The sequence below is a fragment of the Tauraco erythrolophus genome, chromosome 3 (assembly GCF_009769465.1).
Source record: "Tauraco erythrolophus isolate bTauEry1 chromosome 3, bTauEry1.pri, whole genome shotgun sequence".
NCBI lineage: Eukaryota > Metazoa > Chordata > Aves > Musophagiformes > Musophagidae > Tauraco > Tauraco erythrolophus.
The window spans coordinates 66,826,109-66,854,062 of NC_141467.1; the positions used below are offsets into that span (position 1 = coordinate 66,826,109).

At 39.2% G+C, this 27,954-nt stretch overlaps 1 protein-coding gene across 4 annotated transcripts in view; it reads right to left on the minus strand.

The window, feature by feature from the left end:
* ARFGEF1 (ARF guanine nucleotide exchange factor 1) overlaps positions 1-25,641 on the minus strand; it is a 92,242-nt gene extending 66,601 nt beyond the window's left edge. For 3 of the 4 annotated variants that reach the window (XM_086608692.1, XM_086608690.1, XM_086608691.1), the window contains exon 1: positions 25,518-25,641. In XM_086608692.1, the coding sequence (XP_086464818.1) occupies positions 25,518-25,641 (124 nt within the window). Of the gene's footprint in view, positions 1-25,442 lie in introns of all 4 variants that reach the window. The other variant, XM_086608689.1, reaches the window with a different exon arrangement.
* Positions 25,642-27,954: the final 2,313 nt, after the last annotated feature.

Genomic DNA, 27,954 nt, shown 5'->3' on the forward strand with positions numbered 1-27,954 from the left:
ATATTCTAACAAATTATCACTGTTCTTTCCTAAAATACTACAAGAGATTGTCTTCAGAATAGGTCACAACTCACATCAGAAAACGAAAATTTTTGTAGTTGAAGGAAGTATACTACAATTAAAAGGCAAGAGCTTATGCAAGTGTCTAAATGTCAGACAAAATGCAACCTAACTAAATGTTACTACTGTTTCAAGCAGCACTGCATCAGTCTATTAATCTGAAAGTATCGATTTTATAACCTTTGTTAAATAAAAAGAAAGGTTCTTACAGTGGTCAACATCAATTACTTTATAAGACTATAATACTTTAAATGGCAGATAAGCACATGATATGATACCATTACCGTGAATGACGTAGACAGCAGACTTAAACCTTACTTTTACCCTTGAGAACAGAGAAAACCTGATTTCCTTCACTGTCTGATTTCTCCCTGTGCTCTCCACACCAAAACAAGTTAATCACAGTACGATTTCATGGTCATGTAACTACATCCAGTAGTAAGCATACAAAACTTCAAGAAGCATTACCAGCAGAAAAACAGATTATAACAAAGGTAACTATGAATTCTCATGCTAGATAAATAATCTGTTAAAGACAGATGAACCAAAACGCTGACTGAAACACTCTTTTAAAAAGGAAAACTTGCAAAACTAAAGGTTAGCTAGAAAGGGGAGATGAAGCCAGGCTTGAAACCATAGGCTGCTTCCTTATTGTGCTTTCCCCTCTCCAAAACACACATCCAAAACCACAAAGGAGAGGATCCAAGAGCTGGAAAAGCTTATCATCTTAGCATCACCATTCAAAGAAGAGAAGATGCAAGACACTAGAATGATGCAAGAAGACTGGAGAAAAAGGACTACAGCTTCCAGAGTCTTTCCCTGCAATATATGGGATGTAAAAACAAAGTTACTGTGGAAAATAGCTCAGATAATTCTATGGCACTGAAAGGACAATCTGTCCCAAACTGGAATTAATTTGGTATGTTTAGTACTCTTAAATAAAGCACAGCAGAAATAACAAAACAAATCCTTCCTGAACTCTCATTTTCATTGGCAGCTCCCTAAGAATATCTCTTTATAGAGCTCTATCACAGAACTAATGGAAATACATGTGGCTTCTGCACACAGAAGATAGAGCTGATGAGAGAGGCACATTATTTTGCAATTTTACAGTGGTATGCATCAACCATTTCACAACAGCATGCATCAACTGTTTCACAAAGCAGATATGAATGAGTCATGTATGTTAGTTTCAACATAATTTTCTATTTCATCTACACTTGTACAGATCATCATCATTCCAAAGAAACCTCTGAAAAGGTCTAAGACTTTTGTTATACAGGTGTACTGGTTTTGGCTGGGACAGAGTTAATTTTCGTCATAGTGGCTTGCATGGTGCTGTTTTAGATTTGTGATGAAAACAGTGTTGGTAACGCTGTGATTCTGTGATGTCTTAGTTACTACTGGGCAGTTCTCACACAGAGTCAAGGCCTTTTCTGCTTCTCATACTGCCCCACCAGTGAGTAGACTGGGGATGCACAAAGACTTGGGAGAGGACACAGCTGGGACAGCTGACCCCAACTGACCAAAGGGATATCCCACACCATATGACGTCCCACTCAGCAATAAAAATCTGGTCGGGGGGAGTTCACCTGCCATTGCTTGGGGACTAGCTGGGCATCAGTTGCCTGTTGGTGAGTTATTGCTTTTTTTGCATCCCTTGTGTTCCCTTGGTTTGTTTTCCTTTGTTCTTGCTCCCCCTCTCCTTTTTTTTTTCCTTAGTAAACTGTCTTTATCTCAGCCCAAAGTTTTTGCACTTTCATCCTTCCAATTCTCTTCCTGATACCAGCCACTGAGTGGCTGCATGGGATTTAGCTGCCCGCTGGAGGTAAAACCACCACAGCAGGGATCCATAATTCCATTCTCACATCTCCAACTTTAATTCACTATTTCAGTATGTTATTTGAACAATTTTCCTTACCCTCTTCAGACTGCTCATAGTTTCTACGATGGAAAAAACAAACTACTTTCTAGTTTCCTTTTTCTCCTTTTAACACATCATAACCAGCTAATCTTATTTACAACTATAAAATTAACAAATCTCTCTGTAATGACAGCAGGTAACACCTCATCAGCAAGGTCAAAATGGGCCAAGCAGGTGCCGTGGGCAATACTGTCTCAACTGGTCTACAATGCTGATCAAACTCCAACTTAGAACTAATTCACTGTTTGACCCACTAATCCGTTTCAAACAATGACTTAAACCTTAACTACACTGAAGAATGTCCCCAATTCCCATTTGAAATTTGTTTATGACTGGATTGTTCCCTTGGTTCCTATGCCAACATCCTCCTACAACTTAAAGAGACTCTCTCTTCTAGGTTATCTTTAGGTAGTATTTCCTTCTACTTACCTAATTATGCTGTGATACCATGTGAAGTATAAATACTCTGCAGTTATAATTTGGCAGAAGTTAAGGACAACTTTCTCATCAAGTAAGGGATAACTAAATGGTTACCTTCAGGAATGGTGCACAGAGCTAAATTCTACAGTGTTAGTTCAACCTCTCAATGCCAAAAATATATGCAGGTGACTAAAAAATCATAACCATATTACAATTAAAAAGAAAAGGATATTAAATATATAATTATTTCAAGATAGTAAGCAGTGGCATTTTAAAGAACTGTAACTATCCTGGCTAATCAGAAGGTAGAACCAGCCGAAGCAGCACAGGCTGCAATACTCCAAGGAGACAACTCAATGTTTGGAACTCAAATTACTTATACCACAGAAGACTACTGTGAGAAGGAAGCAATTTGGATACAATTCTTTCAAGTCAAAGAAGGTGGATGAGACCTAAGGAACACAGAGTGAAGAGCAATTTAAATTATAATGATATCTGTATTTAAAAAAAAAAAAAAAAAAAGTGAAATCCTATTAGAACATTAAAGGCTTTGCTTGAATTGACTTGGCTTGCTTGACTTGGCTTCCCTTGGTGGGAACCAATGGATTAAAAAACCCTCAAATTTTTCATCATTAACAATACTGAAACTGTCCTTCTCCACGTCAAGGTATACGAAACTGTTATTCCCCTAGATTATCAAATCAGGTTAACTTGCCCGAATCTGGCAATAGTGCATGCAAATCCATTATAGGGAGACAGTACTGAAATAATCAGTATTTTAGGTAGCCTGCAGGAGAAACCACTCACTGTGACAGCTGAAATTGTTCCTTAAATGGAATTCCCAAGATGCGTATCTTAGCACTGGGTCTTCCTGTAAATCCTATAAACAGCTTTCTCCATCATACTTTTTAGCATGCACAGAGAGCTCTCCTCGCTTCCCTCAAATCCTCCTGAACACAGTTGACTACAAGATGGATAAAAAATCCTATTTGTGGAAATCCAAGAAAAGGCTGATAGCAGCACTGGGCCTTTAAAGGGTGCAGTTTCTGTTCTTTGTTTTAATCCTTCAAGCTAACGTAAAAGGAAGCAGGATTGGAAGAAATATAGACGCAAGCACGCACAGCATCAAAGTGTGAATTTCACCTGCTTACATTCTCCCCATTATAGAATACCATGAGTGTTTCTTTCCCCTCAAAATTCCTGAGCCCAGACTTCAGCATTAGACCCTTAGTTATAGTTTATTTACACATCTGTTCTTATGACTGCTGCTATTTGCTGAGGTCAATTACCCTTTCACTCTACTTAGTTTATCTGCAAGATTACAGCTCACACAGTTGTGGCACATGGATGGAAAAAAGCAAAGCTCCATGCAAATTTAAGAAAGTCACTGCTGTGGTCTTCATGTAGCATTTACATAACAGCAAATAATTCTTGTACAACAACAAACAAAACAACCTTAAGAGTATATCTCAACACTCCCACTTGCTTTCCATTCCAACATATTATGCTGCTGCAACTTTAGGTTTACAGGTATTGAAGGAATAACTAAGGAAGCACAGACTTAATCACACTACTTAAGAAGCAGTGTACCAACCAAACAGCGATTGTATTTTGAGTCTGACAACTCTTGATGAAACTGTGTAGGTCCTCCTTGCTGTGCTCTACAAAATCCTGAAACCCTCTAATCAACTGAAACACTAAGTCATATCTCATTAGCTTAGAAAAACATGTACAAGCCTTTGAAGCATGCAGAAAAATATTTATGTGTGCATACACAAAGTAAAAACCCAAAAGCAACGAATACAAACTTTGTATGGATGAGGTGCTTCAACTTCAGAAGACACTAATCCTCTGAAGAGGGTGCTAACATAAGAAAGGAACATTTTATGTTGTTACTTCCCATGACATATTTTCTGATATGTTAAAGGCTTGTAGCAAATAATTTTGAAGTATCCCTCTATCTGCAATTCAAAAGTCAATAACTGTATGTCTGATGGTCCTTATTGGGCTTTTTATCTGTGAAGAAATCTTCTCACTTATTCTTAAATTTCTTTCTAGACAGTCATTCATACAGAGATACAGCTTCTCCCCACCCCTGATCACGATATAATATCATTTGGGAATATGCAACTCTGGTGTAAATTCAGAAACTTGAATGTATAACCTGCCTCCACTCAGCCAACCTTACCGCCTGCTCCTTCATCTCATTAGGTATGACATTTTCAAACAGAGAATCTCCAGCAAATCTACTCAAAAGAAGAACCTACTACAGCGGCCTCATTCTGCTTAAAATTAATTCAGAATCATTCAATACAATAGGGTTTTATGACTAGATTTTCTGCAATCATCTTTCTACTTGCTAAATCAAGTCGAGACTACTGTCACATCGCTTCACTGACTACTTGGGAAGAAGAGGGCTGACCCACTTACAGGTCACACATTGCCAAGGATAACTGAATTGTAGTCATTATTAGTTGCGTTTATATTCCAAGTTGTGGCTGAAAAGCTCATTTTCTGCAGCAGTAAACCCCTTTGCTTCCCCTCAATATTATATGAGTCTTCATCCTTTATTGTATCTACAGTAAACTCCCAGCAGTATCTAAACTTGTCTCTTCATCCCTTAGAGAAATTTCTTACACTTAGATCAAAATCGAAGAATGAAAACAGACTTATTTACATCTTTAAACACAGTTACAAGAAGAGGACAGCCATGTACATTTATTTTAATCAAGCAGGGCATACACCCCTTTCAAATACCTTGTTCCAGCCTTTTTTGATACCTTTTCCCACTGCCCCCATACATTGGTTTCACACTCAGAACTCATGGAACAAGTTGCTGCAAAGGTGCGTTAGTATACAAGCAATTTGGTTGCTTACCAAATACATAGTCACCTAACCAGATTATATAAAGGATCTTGCCTAAAGGTACAGTTTTCCAATATGCTTCAATTCAATCCAACTGAGGGTGACCACTGAAAAAGTGGGTTCCTTCTATCCCACGTCTCTTTGTGCTTATTTGCACACTCTTTACACAATCACTGCCAAGGCATAAAGCTTCAACAGCTCGACAATTTTAGTTTTCATTGGGTCAGTGAGCCATTTCAACTCACTGTACAGCTGGACAATCACAATTGCCACATCTCATGTACCATGTTTCGGGAAGGAAGAGGTGTGACAGAACTACCCATTGCAGTGGATGCCCACAGGTGCACTGGAATAAATATACTGCAAAACCATATGAAGTTTACCCACTACGTTTTATCAGCATTAGTATTTTTTGTAATGAAGTAAGTTTTCAAGGACAGTAATGTTTCTTTCTCATGTCCTATGTTAAAATTCTTGTGAGTTGCGTAAATCCTGATTCTAGGAGCTACAACCCCAGCATACAAACACAGCAACAGTTAAAATACAGGCAGGTAGCACAACGTTTTGAAAACAGTATAAACTAACTTCACTGAGATATTTTTATTGTTTTTTTTGTATTTTTTGCTCCTTAAAGAAGTAAGCAGCGTATATAACCTACGCAGAAAGACAAGTCAACTATTACTCACAACAAAGAAAGATTACTGAGCAACGAAAACTTAGAACGTTGTACAATACGTTAAACGGCATAAACCTTTTCGCCACTTAGCATCTCTTTCCTTCTGACAGCATCATCTATCTACACTATGCCAGTACAACTGTCTATGCACGCTTGCTATAAAATTGCAGAGGGACCTTACCAGTTGAAAAGTAATAAAGCAACACTGAATTAAGAAAATACATGTTGACGTTTTTTAACTTAAAAACGTCAACATTTATTTTTTTTTAAAAAAAACTATGGATCAGTTCCTCCATCTGGTTTTACCATGTGGCTAAGGATAGAATGGGAAAGCAAACAAATGCTTTAGCCAGGATTATGGCTACTGCTGGAGAAATAGGGGGTGTTAATTACAACAGACTGGAATCACAGGAAGAACAGACCATTAAATTCAACATGGAAACATGAAAACGTGTGTTGAGGGAGGTCATTTATTTCTTTACGAAAATATGAGAAGACAAAACACTGCTGAGAAAAAAACAAATTAAGACAGACCTCCTAGAAGAGTTTGATCAAAGGATATACTACAATTATTCAGGTCAAAATAACTGTAATTTACAAAAAAAAGCAATTTTACCTACTGAGTGCAGTGGTATACAGTATATGGACCAGTATACAAAAAGGTTCTTACCAGCTGTCTCTCATGAAAATATCAACATGCTGGATTAAGAAAAGCAATATTCTTGCTAAGAATCATAACTGCCACCTAAGTAATCCATAACATGGTAAAATAAACTAATCACCAATTATAAATTCCATAAAATAAGGATTATAATCAACATAAGTCTTTACAGAAGTGATACTTTATATTTACATTCCCTCTGTCATTGCCACACAGTTTCACAAAGCACTCTATGGGTATATAGTTCCTGGAAGTACCCGTAACTCCACTAGAAAATTAGGAATCTATGCACTGAATTAAGTTTCAAATTTAAGGGAGGGTGGGAAGGTAAATCTTGAAGGATGATAAGAGAAGGACATGGAGCTGTTGGAGCAGGTCCAGAAGAGCAGTCAAAAGTGGTCTCAGTTCTTCTGCTGCAATCTTTAAGAAATAACTTGGATTTTGGTCTTTGTATTTTTCCCTTTAAGCACTGAATATAATATAGCTATTTTGGATTCACGGTAGAAATTTAAGACTATGTATTTCTCAAAAACGTTTACTTTAGATATATGCACACACACACAATCTCCATATATAATGTGATTTTTGCTCCCTAGATCTAATCTATAACTTGAAGAGGAAGTTTTAACTCAGCAGAACATAGGAAACACCACAAGCATTTAACTGATGATTTGAATCAGAAGGCAAGTCATGGCTGAAACTGCAGTCAGAACACTAATACATTTCCAGCCTCTATTACTGTTTCAGACATCCTGATAAACTTTCTATGAAAAGTACTCCCATCTACTCAAACACAACATAGATTCTTCTTTTTTATTTTGAAAAGTTAAAATTGAAACACATGAATATAAGCAAACAAAAGACTTGATTTCGTATGGTATTTCTGGTGAAAACTATCAGATATGAAAGAAGTGTAGCATCATTTCTTACAAAGAAGGCAAGCTTGTGGTGATGCACGTTGTGCCTCTCCATGTCAAGTTGGGCTTCCTCCCCACCTTAACAGAGTAGGTTAGTTTCCTCATTCTTCAGATCAGGAACTCAAGCACATCCCTCATACTCTGCTTGGAAAAGCACGAGTTTCTGCCAACGTACAAAGATGACAGAAGTAAAAACAAATTTCGCAGACACAAAATTACATTTGAAATAGGGAAAGCATTTTCAATCAAATCATTTCCATCTGTCTGAAAAAGCATACCTCAAATTAAATATATCCAGAACAAAATCCTGCTATTTGTAACTCAGCTGAAAGGACACAATGAGCTTCTTGCTGAAGATCATCTGACCTTTAAGTTCAAAGCAGGCAACCATGAGCAGCTTGACTCAAAAAAACAAAGACCTGATAGTAAGAAATTATCTCACCCCTCTGCAAAGTAATTGCTGGATTATTCCACTATGTCCACCCCTGTAAGAGAAATTTCTGCACAATCTGATGTGCCACTGCCTATTAATTACCTTTGGTAATATCTAAACAACGAACAGGCCAGCCAGAGAAGTGACGGAGCCTGCCTCCCTGGAATTACTCATGCTACTGCTTGACAGGGCTCTCAACCTAATCTAAGGCTCTGCTTTCAACAGATTATCTCCATAGGTCCCTTTCAATCTAGACTTCTTTATGACTTGCCTCTATGCCTTTTCAAAAGACTTCTGTTACCCATGAACATCTCTTCGGTATTCACTTGCAGTCAAACAAGGTGATAAACAAAAGGCCTAACAAACAAATCTCTGAAGTATCTGAGTAACTCTTAAAACTTCATTAACATTTTAAATTGCTTGCATTGACAACTGAAAAAGCATCCCAAACATGCAACAGAACCTACATCTAGAAACACAAAATGTCACATCCAAGGTAGGAATCAATTTAATACACAAGATGTTTCAATCTGCATGCACGCTATCTGCCTGACCTCTTGTAAGGGTAAGTTGTCACTGCAACCAGCAGCTGAGGAAGCTGTGCAGCAGACCAGCTGGGAGTTGTGCTCCAGGACCTGCTTGAGCATTGTGCAAAGCCAGCAGAGAGCTGATCGATAAAAGCACTGGAATACAAGAGATCTGATGTATATGAAGGCCCCGAACCTTCATGAGTCCTGTTTCAAGAGTTTATGATCCCATGACAGAATCAACAACCTAGTAACACAAGAACAAGAAACACAGATTTAAGTCATAAAGCCAGTTTCTCAATTTTTCCTCAGCACCGATACTCTCATATTTTACGAACAGTATTACAGCATTAAGTGCTGTATTTACATACATTATGACGGAAACTCAAAGAAAAAAATACTATATTTTCACTTATGTACTTGGGTTATTTATGAATTGAATTTTTAAGGCCTAACCAAATATAAATTGGAAAAATTAAGCTGCAGCATATTTTGCAGCAGTTGAGCTCTCCTTGTGTTATACAAGCATTCTGTTCTTCATACTTCAGATACAACACAGCTTTTTACACCTACATGCAAAGTTTAATTCCAGAATTAGTGTATATTCAGTTCATGATGCCATTCCCAGAAAACCAGCATTTTCATCATTTCATGTCATAAGACAGGGATTTGCATGCATTAGCTCTAGTTCATTTAGTTAAGAAAACAAATTTCTTTTTCCTTTGTATTTAAACATGCATTTTTAACACATAAAATAATAATAATAAAAAGATAATTTAGCATAAACTTTTTTTTTTAACTTTTGCACTACCCAGTTCAAAAGCTATTTCACCACAGACTGCAGACATAATGGAACTAAATTAAAGTAAATTTCAAACGAGGAATGAAGGCAACTAATCAAGCTTGACAGGCAATGAATGTTTCATGAAATCCATAAGCAGATCAGTAGCCAAAGATGGAAACAAAAACAGAGCATCCCTATCTCAGATTTTTAAATAAAGTTCATGTAAACTTTGGAGAACTGGGAAACAAACCCTAAGAACACCAGACTGTATTGGACAAAAAGATACAAAACCGGCAAATTTTTCTTAAACCCTTCCTATGTAGCCTGTATTTTGCTTCCACGAGTGGCCAACAGCATATGCTTAAGTAAATGCAGATTATAAAAGCAGGGCAATAATGCTGCAACAGTCCCCGGCTACCAGCATCTAGCAATCTGTGGCTTATACTCTTCCTGCACAAAGACTGTTCCTGCAGGTTTGACAACCCTTCCTATATTTTCATTTAATCACTTTTTAAATCATTTAAACCTTTGGGATCAATATAATTACAATGTGCAGGAAAGAATTTTTTTGCTTTACTTTAAATAAGCTGAGTTCTTATTACAGGATCTCCGGATCTGCATGACAAGAAATTACAATAATTATTCTCTTTCTATGTCTATGCCACTTACAATCTTACAAACTTCCTTTACGTTCATCTTCCTCATTTTCTTTCTCTCTCCACAGAACAAGAGGTATAGCCTGCTTGATCTCTTCTGGAAGAAATTCCATACTTTCAATCATCATTGTTGACTTCCAATGTATCGTTTCTAAGTCCACTGTCTTTTTGGGAGCCAGCACAAAGCAGAACTACACATGGAATGCATAGTAACTTTATAAAGTAGTGTACCAGCTTTTTTTTTTTTTCTATTTTTTTTTCATATTTCTCTTTTTGACAAAGGAATCAATATTTTGATGGAATCATTCACAATAACTCCAATTCTTTCCCTCTCCATGGAAAAAAGTCTTACTTAGAGCCCGTGTTTGTGCATGCACAATTTAGGCTGGTTTCCTCCTCCACTTCCCCTCTTCTGCTCATATGGATTTGTTTGCATTTCTCAACATTCAACTTCTGCCCTTTTATCAAGGAGTGGCTCAGTACAGTATAACGGCAGGCTTTAACAAGCTGGTTTCACTCTTTTAAATATCTTCTTTTGTCAACCTTTGTCACCTCACAATTCACCTCAGAATACCACAAATTTGTACAGAACTGAAATATCTCTCTGTTAGGAAAGGAGAACGTGTACTCCTTGACAGCTCAATAACTTCACGAACCATCAGTGAGCAACCTGGCTGAGGTTTACTGTAGAACTGGATTACTATTCATTTATCAACTCTGCCTTACAGATTTGTGATGGTAAGTTTCGTCTCTGCAAAGTCTGAGCCGACTCTTCCTCACCACAGCACACGCACCCATTCTATCCATTCTGTTCTCTACAAGCTTTTTTCTTTGCTACAGTTCAGACTTGCCAGTTTGAAGTTCTCAAGATTTCTCCATCTCTTACACTCTTGGCACTTTTTGTTTTTTGGGGTTTTTTTTGGTTGTGTTTTTTTAAAAAAACAAACAAACAAACAAACAAACACACTACCCACATTTAGTACCTCCCATTCCTTAGTTAGCAATCAATGAAATTTTAATATTACATTACACAGTTCAGCAATTTCAGATTAGAGAACCTTTAAAAACTCTCAATTCTAATGAGTTAAAGTGAAGTTTGGGAAATTTTTTCTGATTCCTTGTAATTCCACTACAGGAAATTTCCTCAGTTTCCACATACTACAACAAGTCAAATAACGTATTTTGGTCTCTTTCCATATCTTTATATTCCCCAAATGCTTCTGTGATACCATTATCACCTACAAGTCATACAGATATGGATGCGTTTTCTTCTTTGGTATTTGTTCATACTGACTTTATCACTGGCTTTTCATAAGCTGGTATACACCTACTCTAACTGTTAACAAAACATGTGACACAGAATCACCATGTTAGCTCCAAGAACTTTGCTCCTTCCCAAGTGTCCTCAATCTTGTGTAACTCTTTGAAATAAAAATATATGTGCTTCAATGAGTCTTTTTCATGACTACTATGAAGCTGAACTTGAGAATATTTTAGCATATGTTTGAGAACGTAATGATGAGAATGTTCACTATTACAGACCAGCTCTTCAGCCGTTACACCTTAAACCAATGCCTGGGTAGCGCTTGAGAAGAACTCAAGAGCTGCTCAGTACATCTTAACTGAATGTTACCTGTCAACGCAGTTAGATTTATTTATCTAACATGACTAAGCTTTCTGTAAAGTACAGCAGATTAAACATTCATAACTGCATAATTCATGCTACAGAATTAAGACTTTTCCACAGGTTATCCCTCCTCATTCCTGGCCTGTTAAGACAGCATCCTCATTTTAAAACCACTGATATTTCAGCTGGCCATTTTTAAAGTCTTCTGGCATTCATATGTAAGCAAGCATACATTTGTTTTTGACATAGATATCTATTGATGAAAATATTTCTCGAGACTTCTCTGTTAATTTCTACTACGTTCTACTTGCTCATTTGCTTGGCTGGTGACAACTGAAGACTGAAATAAATGTTTTAGTAATGCTTTGTTTCTATTCTGGCAAGGACAGGCTGCTGCTGCAGAACAAGACCATCATTATGTTTCTCAGTCTTGTTTCTGGATAGTTTGGATAGTAAGAACAAAAGCTACACGTCCACTTTTCACACAGCCCACCTCTTAGTAATACTTTGTCATGTAACGCAATCCTTCAAAGATTCTTATTTTTTCTTCAGTGTTTTTTTTCAGGAATAAGCATACACTCATAGCAATGATGATGCTATACTTTTTAAAGTATAACCAGCTACTACAAACTACTATACATTGAAGCCACTCGAGTTTAACACTTTACTCAAGGTAAGACAAATAGAGACACCTCTGCTGTCTCCCCATGAACACAAGCATACAAAATATTAAACAGGTGCGATGCAAATACAGAATAGACTCATGGAATAAAAAAAATCCTGCTATATAATGATGATTTATATAACAATGATTATTCTAAGCCAGGAGTATGAGCATATTTATCTCAAAGTTGGTGTTTATTTTGACTGCTAGAATATTTTTTTTTTTTAATAAAATCCAGAATTAAAACTAACTGAACTATGTATGTAGCAATCCTTCGCACATCCTGCAAAAAGGAAACCCTCATGCTTTTTGATTATCATCCTGATGACAGAGGCAATCATTTGCTATAAAATTTTCAATGTCTATGAGAAGGTTTCATATATCTTTGTGTTAAGCAATGACTACTACGAATTGTCAAAGACTGAGGACAATAAGCTCTTGGGGAGTGTGAAGTCCTAAGAACAGCTAGAATAAAATTAAAAGATTCCTTTGTAATATGGGAAAATCTAAATTTTACTTTTAACCTCCATCCTTGTTGTAGATATCTGACTGCAATTATTTTTTTGTCATTTTGGAAATGGGTAGTTTAAAATGTATTTTAGAAGCTGGAAATTACTAAGCTTTATTTCAGACTTAAATACAAGATCCTTGTAAGATCATGACACCTTGAGAAATGGCCCCCCAAAAAATCCCAGCATATTCCCATTAAGCAGCCTGCTCACTACAGGAACCTCAAAAGCGATTTGCAAGTAAGGATGAAAAAACAAGAAGCAAAACACATGACACTGCAAGACTTACCCATTTCAAGCGCTAAAAATTTAAAGGTCACATGTAAGTCTATACATGAATTACACTACTCGTAACCTTCTAATTAAAAAAGCATTATGTCACTTCCCTCTTACCGTAGCTCTGAATCAGAAGAAAATCACTATTTTTTACAAGAGAGCTAGGAGACTACAATTTTAACTATTGTCTATAAAATTCATCAAGTTACATCTGACAGAGGAAAAAAGATACTGGAAAACAAAAAAGTATGGACTTAAGTTTATTTTTATGTCTATGGTACGCCTCTCAAAAAGGTTACAACCATATCAACTTTGTAATTTTCACTCCAACAAAAACATGTATTTGTAATAGAAAACTCAAACTTTAAATCAGGAGTCCTAATGTGAGATCTTCCAAATGAAGCTTTCAAAGTTATTGCACTGTGACTGAAGTTCTGATTTCTTTGTTAGATTCTGATATAGGAAGCAGCTCAGACTAAGATGTCTGAATGAACACAAGAAGTAAGAATGAGTATTGCAGTACCCTGAAAGCTCCACTGTGGCCACCTTCAGTGCAACATATATGCATTAGATTATTAATACAATAAAACCTTTATTTTCCATCTCCTATCTCTCATTTACATCCAAAAGAAGTATTTTCGAAAGTTCAGACTGCTTAAATTAAGACAACTACTCATATGACACTACTCTTTCTTCTCTCAGAAGCCGATCAGAAGACAAGTGGAAGACTACTTAAAAAGGTCACCACTACACAATATTGCTAACTCCACCCGTGTCACACTGTGTTACAAGGAAGTGCTTCTTTTACCATTGCTTAAGAAAGCTGAGAAGAACAAGACAAAGTATTCAGTTCACTATTTACCAGAACCATGAGTTCATAATAAACTAGTATGAAAAAGCGTACTTGCATTGACTACACAAATGGGTTTTATATGTGAATACTTAGATGTATACACACAATTTTTATTTAACAGTAATTACTTACACTTTCTACTGCACTGAGATTGTACCCCTCCTACTCGCTCTTTAAGAGCATTTTAGGACACGTGATTAAATAAACGCTTTTATAAACTACAACAGTCAGTCAAAAAAACTTTCAAAATCACTTTCTCTGTTATAAAACGATACTTGATCATTCTAACTATTTGCTATCAAAATAACGGAAGCTTCCTCATATTTCAGAAGCCAGCGCATAACTCGGTGACTATTTCAAGGCAATCTACTTGTGATCAAATGTAAACATCTTTCACCACCAGCTAGTGCTCATGAAGCATCTATTAGATTACATCCAAAACATCTAATCTGTACTATTCAAGGCTTTATTATTATTATTATTATTAATAATAATAATTTTATTGAAGTCATTGGTACATAAAACTATTTTGGCCATTTCTACCTCTACTGAAGTAGGAATCTTTTACGTAAGTCAGAGCTATGAATCATTAGTGCATGTACTGCCACAAGCACAAGCTGCATATGTAAATAAATCTCTGAAGTTACACATATCCTTTAAGTTTTATAGATATCGGCAATAAACAGTAGAAGAATCTCAAACATTGTTTTAAAAGGTTCTCAAAATTACACTTTACTTCTAAAAAAGAAATTTAAACCCCTTCCTTTACTTGTGAGGGTATTTCAGCCTGATCCACCCCTAACTCAGGTCCAGTTTCAGACAGCAGGTTTGGGGGAAGAAGGATTTTTAGATTGGAGGGGGAGGTGGGGCAGTTATTAAAGTGAGCTCCTACACAGAAGCATAGAAGAAACAATCACCTAAAGGGTAGAGGTAAGAAACGTCTCAGTGCCACATCACCTGCCCCAAGTTCAGCATTGAAAGGCCCGGAGAGCAACCAAGCAGAAAGACAGCAGCTTCTGCTTTCAAGTGAAAAGGAGGCGATCAAGGAAAGAAAGGCCCAGGTGCTGCTTTACCTTCAATGTAACAGATGGTGTTAATAATTCGAACACAGAATTTTGTCTTGACATTAAGAATACCATGTAAGACTCAGAGATGGAGGTCAAACTTATCCTCTTTTCTCTAAGACACAAACCTAAGGCTCCTCCAAACATCCCTAGTCATCACAGTCTATTTTCCCCACAGAGACAATTCCAAAGAAAACTATTTCTCTTTACAGCGAAATTTCTAAGCATTTGAGATCTATTTATATGCATAATTATGCACACACAATCACACAAAATAACGTGTCATGTCTTAAATCACAAGTGGATAACGTCTAAGTGTCTCATTTCACTGCAGGTGAAGAAAATTTTAATTATACTTCTCAGGCACTTAGGCAGTCTTTATCCAGCTTTCAAACTTTCACGCAAATACAGCTGTCCTATTCTAGCGATTTTACTTACAGCAGTTACAAAATTCCGTTTCCATTTCAGGATAATGAAAAGAGAGGTTATTTTATCCCCGTCCACTTCCCCATACACTGCACAAGATCCAGCACAGCATTCTTGCAGACGTCACAGTCCATTAGCCAAATGAAGGTAGCCGAGTTAAGACTGCATTTTCCAGCTTTCCTGAGTTACAGAAAAAAACCTGTGATTTTTATGCCAGCTGCTGCACTCTCAGTCCATGCAAGAGGACCACTCAGACCTTTATACACACTGCTATAACCTGCCAATTGCTTGCCAGGTGTGCACAGGTGTGGCAGTTTTACACACAACGGAATCGCACCTTTGCAAAAAAAAAAAAAAACTTCATTTGAAAGGGCATCCCCATTCGTTTATGCTTATTACCTGCACTAAAATTACTCTGTTCTGTGCAAGTACATCTGTGTTAATTTGTAGCACAGTTTTAAAATTAAAATATGATAGGAATCTACCAAAGCAATCAAACCAGTGCCACGCTACCTCTAGTTAATTTACGTACATATGTGAAACAAAGTGTACCTCGTACTATTCGACTGGACAGCTGAGCCCTGCAGTATAAAATATAATTTAATATCTTTAGTAAACCCCAACATTTTTATCTCAACTTGGAAGTCTAAAAGTATATTCTTCCCAGTTTCTCTCAAACTGCAAAACTGTGCATTGCAACGCTGAAGCACATTGGTCATTAAAACGTTCCTGACAACTAACTGCAATGCAAATTGACGCTCAAGAGTTTAATTTAAATTAAAACACAAAGCTGTAAAACACCCTTATCCAGCATTGACTAAAATCTCTTGACACGAAATATTTACAAGCCTAACTATACTTTCATTTCTAAATGAAAAGAAGGAATAACATTACAAAACCTGTTAAGAACAGCAAGTGCTAAAGACAGTGAGTGTAGAATTTGTACTGTTAATGGATCACCTTTTTTAGAGCTATTTCTCTCTGTGCTTAAGAGCAGACACAAATGAGGGCTTGATTAAACCCATTCGTGTCAAGAGTGGCTATTTTCAATTATCTTAAAAATATCTTTTTTTTTTCTGACACAAGAAATACAGGAAATGAAAAAAGATTGAAGAGCACTGAACAGCAAACATTACCCATTTGAACAAAAACAAGTATTAAACAGCATAACATCAATAACCATGTAATGTTGTACCAAATTAGCATACATGATACACAGAGTACCAGAAATGTTGGGAGGAAAAAACAGAAGTAAAACATTCTGAACTGAAATCAACAATTAAAAAAACCAACAACAAAACAAACAAAACCCACAGCAATCATCCCCTACGATGTCTTAATAAAAGACTCCCTCGGATTTGGTAAAATTTAGTTAAGCTGCTAGAGTGTGTATCAATTCTACAACAAAAAGCTGAAATAAAAGAAAAAAAACATTCAAGCATGACAAAAGAGCTAGTTAGATAATACAATTAGAATGAAACCTGTTTAGCAGAAAAATCAAATAATGCCAGAACAGAACAAGAACAGCATACCTGCAAAAAACAGAATCTGAGCTGGTGAAACAGGCAGCCATTTGAGTTTATCAAATTAGACAAGGGTCACTTTCGTCAAATGTAAATCTGCTTTTCAGGACTGGGTTTGTCTTTTTATTTTAAAATCTACCTGAGATGCTACTGAAAAATTTTTCTTTGCTCAAGCTCAAAAAAAAAAAAAATCATAGGAGGAAAAAAAAGATTAAAACAACTGAGCAGAAAGATATTTTGGGAACCTAATCAAACCAAATACATTACTGCTTTGGGATCCTTCCCTAGCATGATCACAGCTTAGAGAATAGTTACAAGTAGCCATTTCAGAGAATAAACACCATCAGAATGCAGCAATGACCACTCAGTTCAGGAAGTTTTGGCAATTTGTCATTTCTGAAGAGGCAAAAAAAAAATCAGTGGGCAGGTGACCAAAGTGGAAGAAGTGAAATTCCCTCTCAAAATGAAAGCTCTATTTGTCATTTTTGGGTTTGACACACACACAGACACATGCAAACAGCACTTCCACAACACACTAATTACACAAGCTTCTCAGTACAATGTTTAAAATTATAAGCATAGTTTCATTTACAATTCTCATAAAATTGTGACTTTTTTATTAAAGAGAAAGGAATTTCCAAAATAGAATCATCCTTTTTTGCAGTTTAAGAGGAAGCATCCACAGTGACTGTCTTTTACAAACTCATGAAAAGCACAGCCAGCTGTAGACATCTCTGAAACAATTTTTGTTTGAATTAAAACACATTTTTTTGGAAAAGAATGAGTGATACAAAGATTTGCAACATCAGAGAATAAAACTGGCCCACTGTTTTCCTACCCGTGTCTAAACAGAAGCAATAGGCTTAATCGTGATCCTTGTTCTATTTTTTCAATCTCTAATTCGTATGGCTCTTCAAGCACGTCTCTGATAATAAAATATACGCACTGCTGAAACCAGGAGTAACATTACTCTGAAAGTTCTATCAGGTACAGAGTTAGTTAGAGTTAATATAACCTCCACATTCCCTACCCGAGCTTCAAAGCTACAGCATCATACTAAGAGCTCAGATTCCTCAAGACTTCAAGCTCTTTTAAGAGTTCCTGCTTCCCAAATAAAACCTCATCATCTACTAATACATTCACACTGAAAACTAAAATGTAAAACTTCAAATTAAACAACAAACAAAATCAAATCCATAAAGTCCCGAAGAAACCCAAGCAAAATCCCCAACACCAAAAAGAGTATCTAAAAGCTAAAACCAAGGATACAATAGAAAGAAGCAAAATGAAAAACAGGAAAATAAAAACCAAATTTTGTCAGTATTTACCAATTTAAATGCAATTATTAAGGCTTTTCCTATCAGTTTGGCAGTTTTCACATTTAATCGTGTAAAATTAAGAACTGAAGAACAGAAGACTAAAATGTGAGGAAAATGCCTTATAACCTATCCTAAAAACTTAAACTGGTAGATTTTGAAAAAAAACACAAAAACATCAATCTTTCTCAAGTCCTTGCTGACTGGCATTTCTGTTCTCACTCACATCATATATCAGCTACTCCACTACCTTTTTAGGGATCACCATTAGGCCAACACATTAGTAATTACAAGGATGAATAGAATGACCTAGGTAATCACCTGGCCACAGAAGCAGATGTCTTCCAGTCCTTTCAAATTTTCTCAGTGTCCTAAAATTGATTAGAAATCAATAAGGGAGTTCTGCCAGGTATTTCAAACTCTTGGGACTTGACAAGCCTATTTTTAGCAGCTCTTTTACATTTATATTCAAATAAAAAGTATCATATAACAGGCAAGGATCATCTACTTTATCCCTCAAAACAAGTATTTTTATTTAACACTCCCCTGCATTCCGTTAAGATACCTATAAAATACATGTGCTCAGGGTGGTTTTGTTTTGTTTTGTTTTTTTCTTAATTTTAAGTTTGGACACTAGGTGTTTTTCAGAGAAACAAAACACACCAGCTATACCATTTGTTCCATTGTCCTTGTAGGATATTCTCATTCTGTAAAATCCTACAGAAGTATTTTCTGTTTTCCCTGGTTGTCTGGAGACGTTTTGCATGCATGCGATTTTTCTTAAAGGTTTGGTTTGCCTAACAGTAACCTATAGTTTCTTCTACCGTGTACTCATGGAAAGGACATGGCAATAACTGCCAACTATGCTGAGCGTACTTCTTGGTCTGTATCCATCTGACTAGCACAGCTAGATCACACATTTTTAGCTTTCAGACACAAACAGTAGAATTCTGCCTCCTCTAACAGACAGAAACCACCAAGCTGCTTATCAATTCTGTCTATTTCCTTGATACCTCTCTCCTTCCTTGAAATCTATGGAGCTGCGTTTCCCAAGTCACTTCAGCCTCTGATGCTCCACTGACAGTAGCTGTCTTTCCCAGACAAAAATATTTTCTTCCGGCAAACCACCAATTTACACATCACACAGGAAATCTCTCTGGCTTGATGCAGAAAACATGAAACTCCCTTCCCCGTGTCTATTCAAGTCAGAGTCACCAATTTACCACCGGCTGTTGCAGAATTGAGTAAGAGTCAAGCACAAGTTTACTGGTCTTGCTTCCTAGGCTCCTGGCAGCATTTGTTTACTTTAAAGTACTAACTAATCAGCAACTTGATAAAAATATCCATATAAATGAAAAACCCAAAACTGACAGACAGGTATCCCTAAAGAAGACAATGCTTACACATCTAGCTCTTTTTGAGTCCTTGATTTCAGCCAGGCGTTTCGCCAAAAGCCGGGAAAGAGACTGACTAGACCACAACTGGCTGATGCTTCCCTCCCTTTAAACACCCAGGTGACAATCCTGACAACTAAACAAGTTAGTATATTTAACAATGTATTACCAAAATACTAGCTTAATACAAATTATACTCTGAAATCAGACTCCAGAAAAGGTCTGGAATGTACATCTGACATCAATGACCAAGCTACGTTTTTTTTCAATTGTATATGAAGAAGATGCACAAGAATGGACACTGTTGTCCTGAAAAAATAATGAAACAGTGGTTTACTGGAGAAAAGAAACAAGAGAAGGGAGAAAAACATGAACATGACAATTACAGGAATAATATACTGGAAGAGGGTACAGAAAAAAATCAACTAGAACAAAAACTCACAAACCAGTAAAGATACTTCATTATAAGAAATAGGTGCCCTCTGGTCACAAGGCAACAACTTCTCATTCTAAGCTTCAACATTCTAATTAGTGCTCTAAAATATGCAGCAGGCATATTTAAAAGCTGCCTTGTGTCACAAAGATGTGTTGAAATCTTTCAAGACTAGATTTTAAAAGATATGGAAAATCAATGTTAGAATCAAAAGACTTTAGCTGAGGATGTATTTCAGGATAAAGTCAAAGTTCCACCGGAAAAAAACACCTTTTTTTTTTTCTTATTCTCCATTAACATTTTTCCAAGCCAAATACAGTCTACCTTGTTTTCTACAAAAGTGTTTTTTATGATCACCCTGCCAACCATCCCCTTTCTCAAGGGAGATTAAAGCTCATCAGCATTGCTGTTTTACACAGCCAAGAACTGATTACATTTTAAACAATAAAAATTCCCACTACACAACTTCTCTTAAATTTGCCCCGTAAATTCGACATAAACAACATTCTACATCTCAAGCACAGAAGGCAACCTGGAAAGCTGCTTATGGGGCTGACCAAATCTCACTGTTAATAAGCCAAGATTTAAATCTTTGCAAAAGTAGGTGAGATCTTAACCACACTGAAACCCTGCTAGGTAAAGTCCAAGTTTAGCAAAGCAAGTAAAACGAAGGAAGGGAAGCTGCAACTTTTAGGGATTTTTTTTTTTCTTAAAACATCTTGGTTTGTATTAGCAAAAAAATTTCCATTTATTCTGCTTGCTTATTTCAAAGTGTTTCAGAAGAACAATAAAAATCAGAAAATAAATTCTCTATGGACAATGGTGACTTGTATATCATGAAGATAAATGCCTATAGCACATGCAGACAACAGACAATGGTACAATATGAATCTCTTTGTATTCAGCATAGAAAAGGCTCTAAAAATTCTTCTAAAAATGGTCAACTAATTTCAATGAATGATAGAGGGTAATCTACTGAGAACAGCATTATCCAAAATACAAACAGAAACTTAACGCGTCCAACACTTCTCCACTAAAATTAATTCCAAAGGAGTAACACAATAATGGTCTTCAAAACGTCTTTTTAACTGTTCATGCTAGTTTAGGAAGGTTTTTTTCAATGCACCCAGCGTTTGCAACATGTACGTGCATTTCTGTATTGACTGTTAACCTAGCTTACTCCGACAACAGAACATGATTATCTATATATGCAAAGGATATGAGAAAATGCAACTACAAAGGGTAAAAAGAGAGACCAAAAAACGTACGCAGGTGAGACTTTCCCAGGCCGTTTACAAATCTGTGTAGGTAAAGATACAGATGAATCTTCCCACCTCTGAGGTGAGTTCTACTCCAAATGTTACCCATTTTCAACAAAAAATATTCAATGCTTTATTATATTATGCTGCTTCATCATCCTATGCGTGCATGTAATGGCAGCACAAACTGAATGGAGCTGTTACTTTCACATTGCATGAGACCTACATCATCCAGCAGGATCTTTGCATGACAGACTGAAAAATTCAAGGAGCACTGAAGAACCTTTTAAAACTGAGTTTCAGAGCTCTTCAGTCGGTACTTCCAGAACGCAAAGCAGCACATGCACCCTTTTCCTCGAAGTACATACTAGGTACATATCCTTATGATTTTACATCATTTGCGGTCTGGAGCTTTATAGAAGAGTTGCTTGACTCCTGTAGCAGCCTTTATACAAGCATGGAATTCTGGTTTGCTCAACATGGTCCTTCTATAACCCATCTTTCCAGGCGAACAATCCACACACTGCATTTTAACACAAAATGCTAACAGTTTTTCTTCAGTCTATTAAAAATTTTACATTCAGTTGAGGATTTTTTTTTCCCCCCAGACCTCTTATGTACTATGAAAGAATGCAGTATGTTTACTGTAAAGTTTCCTAGACTGTAATACACCTGAAAACTGATACAGAAACAACACTGCGGGGAAGTGACTGGGAAAGGAACCTCTAAATTTAAATCTGCTGTCAGCTTGCTGCCTGACGCTCTCTGCAACGGGACAATTTTAAAGATAAACTCATTCCTTACATTAATTAAGAGCAGCTGCTATGCAAGTAAGCAACATGAAGTTCTAAATTAGCGGTATTTCATTAGGCGACTGCAGAAAGAAATGTTACATTTTTTGCATAGAGACAATGTCTTTCAGAAAGGTCAATGTTATATGAAAAAATAAAATTAAACTTGGAGTCAACTACTCTGTTTTAATTCATGCACAACCTAGTGAATCATAGATACAGCATGTGAGTATTAGGCTTAATTTTGTCACTGTTAAAAACACCTATAATTCAAGTCACAATATTTAATTCATATTTTGCTTTCTTGTCTTTGAATAGCCCAGAAAAAGTCATACTAGAAGGACCTCATCTTAACACCTGTTCAGAGGTCAGACTGTCACAGTAACATATAAAAGGAATGTTGTTTTCTCCCTCAGAATTCACAAATCAAAATTAGATGAAGTATAATCTTAATGGAATGCAACAGTACAGGTTTACAAGAAAACAGACAGTGATTAAAAATTATGAAGTGAAATTCTTAAAGATTCTTAGAATACCGCTTGTCAACCTCAGTCTAAAAAGCAGAGTTTTAATTTGCCTGTTGTGTAGGAATACCATATTTCTAGTCATTGCTTGCTTATTTCTGAACTACTTAAATAGCAGCTCATCTTTATAAACACTGTAAATACTGGATTTAGGAAAAAAATAAATCAAAAATGAAACCTTTCAAAAATGAAACAAAACAGAGTCTGGATTAGTAACAACTACTAGTTAGGCTATTTGATTTACTAATAGTAAGTAACATTTTACTACAGTCGTGCAGTTGGAAAAATCTTAATGGCAGTTTTGCATTACATCAGATAATTTCAGTCAAGACTAATCAATTAAATATTCAGACTGAAAAAAATTATGATGTTGATTTGAAGACATGTAATTACTGCCATGATTTTTAAAAGCTACCTTTTATTTAACAGGCATTTTTAAAAATCCAGTAAAACTTTAAAGTTAGACTTTGTCAGAGTTAACTTCAAATTGAACCTAACTCTAAATTACTCTTTTACTGATGTTTTATCACTAATGTTGTTGCTCTCTAAAATAGAGTAATTTCTCAGGAATAAGAAGTATGTACTCCTTTCTTATGTTGGCAAAGAAGCATTCAGCTGAAGAGTACTCTCCAACAGACGAAGAGATAGATGGAGACAGCACAACACGCATCCTACTTCCAATTCTACTATGAAAATCACAGCTCAGCTTTAACACCCAGTTGCCCCATATCTGAACCATGTAGAATATTTAGTTTTCTCTGAAAAGCTTTTTATAGTTAAGACATGAGCACTACTATATCCAAGAGTTACATATTGCCACTTTTGAATTAGGAGTCTAACACACACAAAACCAGATAATGGACCACACTATATTTACAATCACCAACTATATTTAATTGTGCCACAATCTAAAAAAACTGTTTTCAGTAAGACTCTATAGTAATTACTGTAATGTCTGATGTCTTTCAAGTTCATGTAGCCCTTCTATATGCATTAGCTAATACACACAATCTCGTATTTCTTTTTCCTGCTTCACTGGCTTTTATACCCACACACCATATCGTTTCCCTATTTAAGCTCCAATCACACAATCAGAACCACAGGAGAAGGTTTCAATGAAGCTGTGGCATAGAAATAACTGGAATGTATGTTTGGGGGGTCTCCTTGCACAAATCGGTTTACAAGATAAAAGATGCAGGCTGTACAGTCCAGAGGGCTTGCTTTATAATCTCTGTAACACAATGGAGCCATGCTTGGAGGGATCTGGATGATACTTAAGACAGACCGAGCTACTGAAATAAAGCATAGCAGAAACACAAGATTAATACCAGCGTCTAATTCTGTGGATGACATACAGTCCGGATACAAATTCAGTTTAATAATAAGAAAACTTTTCTGTTTTATTTCTGACTTGAATATGCAGTCTAAAGTCAACAAAAAGGCCAAAGGGTTATCAGTTTAATCCCATTTGTCTAAATCATAAGGTTATTATTAATAATCTAGTGAGAAATGGAAGAAAAAACTCTTTCCGACCTATTTGAATTACTAAGACATAAACAGTTGCACAACTGCCATTTCTCCCCCTCCATGTGTCAGTCTTTCACAGACAAAGAAAACAAGAAAAGGACTGTTTAATTTTTTTAAAATGGAAAGTATTAGAAAAGACGAATTAATAGAATGACAAAAGAACGGCTTGAAATTACTTATATTCGTTTTTAAAAAACAAGCAAGTTTCGGTTTAATATTATCTCTTCAAACAAACCCATTTAAACAGATACATTATTACTGTACGAAATCAAGATAATTATCTCCAAAACCAGAAACAATTACACAAGAATGGGAGGGACATAATCTGTTTATGTATCGCTTAAATAAAGCAGGCCTTTCTCCAGAAATCCTTCAGTAAATACATCAATATTTGGCCATACAGGTTCAAACCCTGCCTGTACTCATCATCCCAGAATTTTAAGGCCCAAGTTCTCCTTTCACGCTGCCTGTCACTGACTGTGTACGTCTGCTTTGTGCTACCCAGTCCCGGTACTTCCGTCACGCTTCTCGCCGAGGTGGTGTTGACACAGCTGCACCACAAACCCAACACCCCTCCTCAGCCCGAGGCGGGCAAACATTCCTCATCTTCCATGGCTACACCAACTCTGCCATGCATGAAGGAAGCCCCTTCCCCATCAGCCGTTTCTCCGCCAGCAACGATCCGGCTCAGGCTCTCCCTCGCACAGCTCCCGGACCGGCCTTTCCCTCTCCAGCCCTCCTCCCTAGAGGCCTGCGTCCCGGCTCCGCAGGGCCACCAGCTCCAGCCGTGGCCTGGTGCCATTGTCTCCCGCTTTCCGCCACCCCCGCTCCCTCCCTGTCCCTCCTCCCTCACCGCCGCCTGTCACCTGCTCCCTGCCCACCGGCCGTCTGCTTCCAGGTCAGTTCAGCGCAGCTCGGCGCCTCCGTCTCTCTGCCTATTCATCCTGCGAGCCGGGCGGAGGAGGCGGAGAGCCCGCCGGGCGCCGCAGCGCCCTCCCCGCCGCTGTCAGCGAGGGGCAGCGCGGCGGGGGCCGCTCTGGGCACCGGGCGAGGCTGTCCCCGCAGCCCGGGGGCACAAACGCGCTGCCACTGGGCTTCGCCGTCAGACAACGGGCCTCTCCGCGCACCCACCCCGAATCTCGCACAACTCACCAGATCCTCCACTCGATCCCAAAACCTGTGCCGCGGCTCAGCCGCAGCCCCACCTCCCCCAGCCCTTCCCCTCCGGGCAACCCCCTCCGCCCCATTTCCCCAGAGGCTCCGAAGCGCCTCTTCTCCTTCCCTCCCTCCCTCCCTCCCTCCCTCCCTCCCCGCCCGCAACACAAACGCACACCAGCAATGGGGGACAGGGGGCCTCGGAGCGCACCCGACCCCCGGCCGCCCCCTCCCGCCCTGAGCCGTGCCTCACCTAGGGCCACCTCGCAGGCTTTGCGCAGCTGGGAGTGATGCGCCTTCTTCACCTCCTTGTCGGCCAGGATCTTCTCCAGGGCCCGGGTCAGGAACATGTTTTTCGTCTTCTTCCCTTCATACATGGGCGCGATAGAGCCAGGAAAGGAGAAGGACGGGTGGGGAGGGGAAAGGGAGGGAGAGCGGGGCACCGGCTGCTCCCGCTGGCGGAGGGCGGCGAGGGACCGGGGTAGGCGACGAGGCCGCGGGGCCGGGCCGAGGTAGGCGCGGGGGAAGGGCTCCCTCAGAAGGAGGGCCGCGGCGTCCCGACGCCCGCTCGGCGGCTCCCCCCAAGGGGAGGCTGGGGTGGGCCCGGGCAGCGGCGACGGCCAGCCCCCGCGGCTGAGGGAGGACGAAGCCTTCTCCTTCCTTCTCCTTCCACCCCGCCCCCGCTGCGTGTGTGCGCGGACGGCGCCCGCGACGCGCTCAGTCCCCGAGCCGCCCCCGGCCCGCACCCGCCTCCATTAGCAACGGCAGCAGCAGCGGCGGCGATGGCAGCGGCTGCAGCAACAACCTGCCCTCGCCATGTTGGAAGGAAACGACGTCAGGGCCGCGGCCGCACGGCTGTGGAGCGGGAGGAAGCGGCGGCCGTGCCCCGGCCGGGCGGGCGGAGGGAAGCGGGCGGGCGGGCGGGGGGGACGCTTGCCTTTTGCCCGCCCCGCGGGCGCGCTACAGGTGGAGTAGACCCGCGGGAGGCAGCGGAGAGGGAGGTACGGAGATGGCTGCTGCCACCTGGGAGCTGGCTGAGGAGGAGGAGGAGGGGCAGGGCTTCCCTTCCGGGCCACCAGAGGTAGGAGGGGGAGGAAGGCTCCCACGGCAAGCGCCACCTGCCCCTGTGAGGGGGCTCCGCCGGGAGTAAAGCGAGAGGCTCCCTCGGAGAGGAGCTGCTGTCCCTTCCCTGCCTCCCCTGACGGGAAGCTCCTGGGGCTCGGTCTCAACGGGACGAGCGAACGGAGAGCAGCTCTCCGGCGCCGAGGGAGGAAGAAGCGGGTTAGGGTGCGGGACGCGACCGGGCTCTCCGCGCCCCTTCCCGGGGAGACGGGGCAGCGCGGTGCCCGCCCCGGGGCCGCTCCCTCAGCCCCCTCTCAGCCTCTCCCGGGTGGGGAGCAGTGCTGCCCGGGAGGAGCGTCCGGCGGGATTCTGTAGCCTTCCGCCCTCGTCCTTGGTGTCCACCGCTCTCGGGGCATTGGATGAACACTTCACCCGAGTGTTTTCATGGTGCCCTTTCCCTGTCGCCTTCATCCTGTGCCTTTAAAGTACAGTCATCCTGCATTTCTTCCCTATCGTACATGCATTAGGAGTTCAGAAGCAATAAAAAAAATAAATAATGCACCTTCACTTATAACTAAACAATGACTTCTGAGTTTTGTTGTTTATTAAATTGTTATAATTTTTTTTTTTAAATTGTTCGGGCTTTTTTGCTTGCATGCTTTGGCCTTTTTCCCTCTTGCAGTGCCAAGGGCTCGTTTCCTCATGCTTGGTTCAGGGCCGAGAAAAGCTCTGGTCGACTGGCTAACTGGTAAGCAGCTAAAAGATAATAGGGCAAGTTTTTGCACTACGAGGTGTTGTATTTAAAAGTAGAATGGCACTCACTGAAGCCAGGTCTGTTTTAGAAAATTTTTACCTTAAACAAAAAATATTAACTAAAAATTAATCTGGAAATGAAAGGTTTGAATTTCTAGATAAACTTTTCAGGGAGAGCAGGACAAGGTTACAGCAGCAGTGCGCAGAAAGCAGAGATGGTTGTGGAAACCAGAGGCCATCTCTGACCTTGGAGGATGGAGAGCCAGCAGACGGGAAGGAGGTTATCCCCAGCTAACTGTTCCTGTCTGTTCTCTATTCCTCTCTTCTTGCTGCATCAGTCAGGACAACAGCCTTCCAAAGTCAATCCTGATGCCTTCCTCATGGAGAATTTGAGAGAGCTTGCCCAGGGTATCATGCCACCATGCTAAGGACTTGCAAGCAGCTTTGCGTTCTTTACTGAATAGTTTATTTGAGCACCTCTGCCTCTTTGTCCGCGATGCTTGTAGCTGCATTTGTAAGGGTACAGTGATCCCAGGCCCCTGAATGAACAGGCAACTAATGCTGCCCAGTGCTGCTTTGACCAGTTTCCCAAATGAAAAATAATTTGTGCCAAAATGACTTATTGCTTTACAGGTATTTATATTGGCGTTTTTAAGGAATACCCTGGCCTGGGGAATTCCGCTAAAGCTATCGGTGAATGCCAGGCCTGACTGTTAGAGCAAAACATGTGTTTTGGTGAAATGACTTGATCTGCACCAGGGGCTTTTTCTAGTCACTGTCAGTTAGAATCCGCAGGCTATTTTATTACCCAACTGATAAACAGTACTGACAATATGAAGAGGGTAGACCTGATTTTAGCCTTATAACTGCTTTGT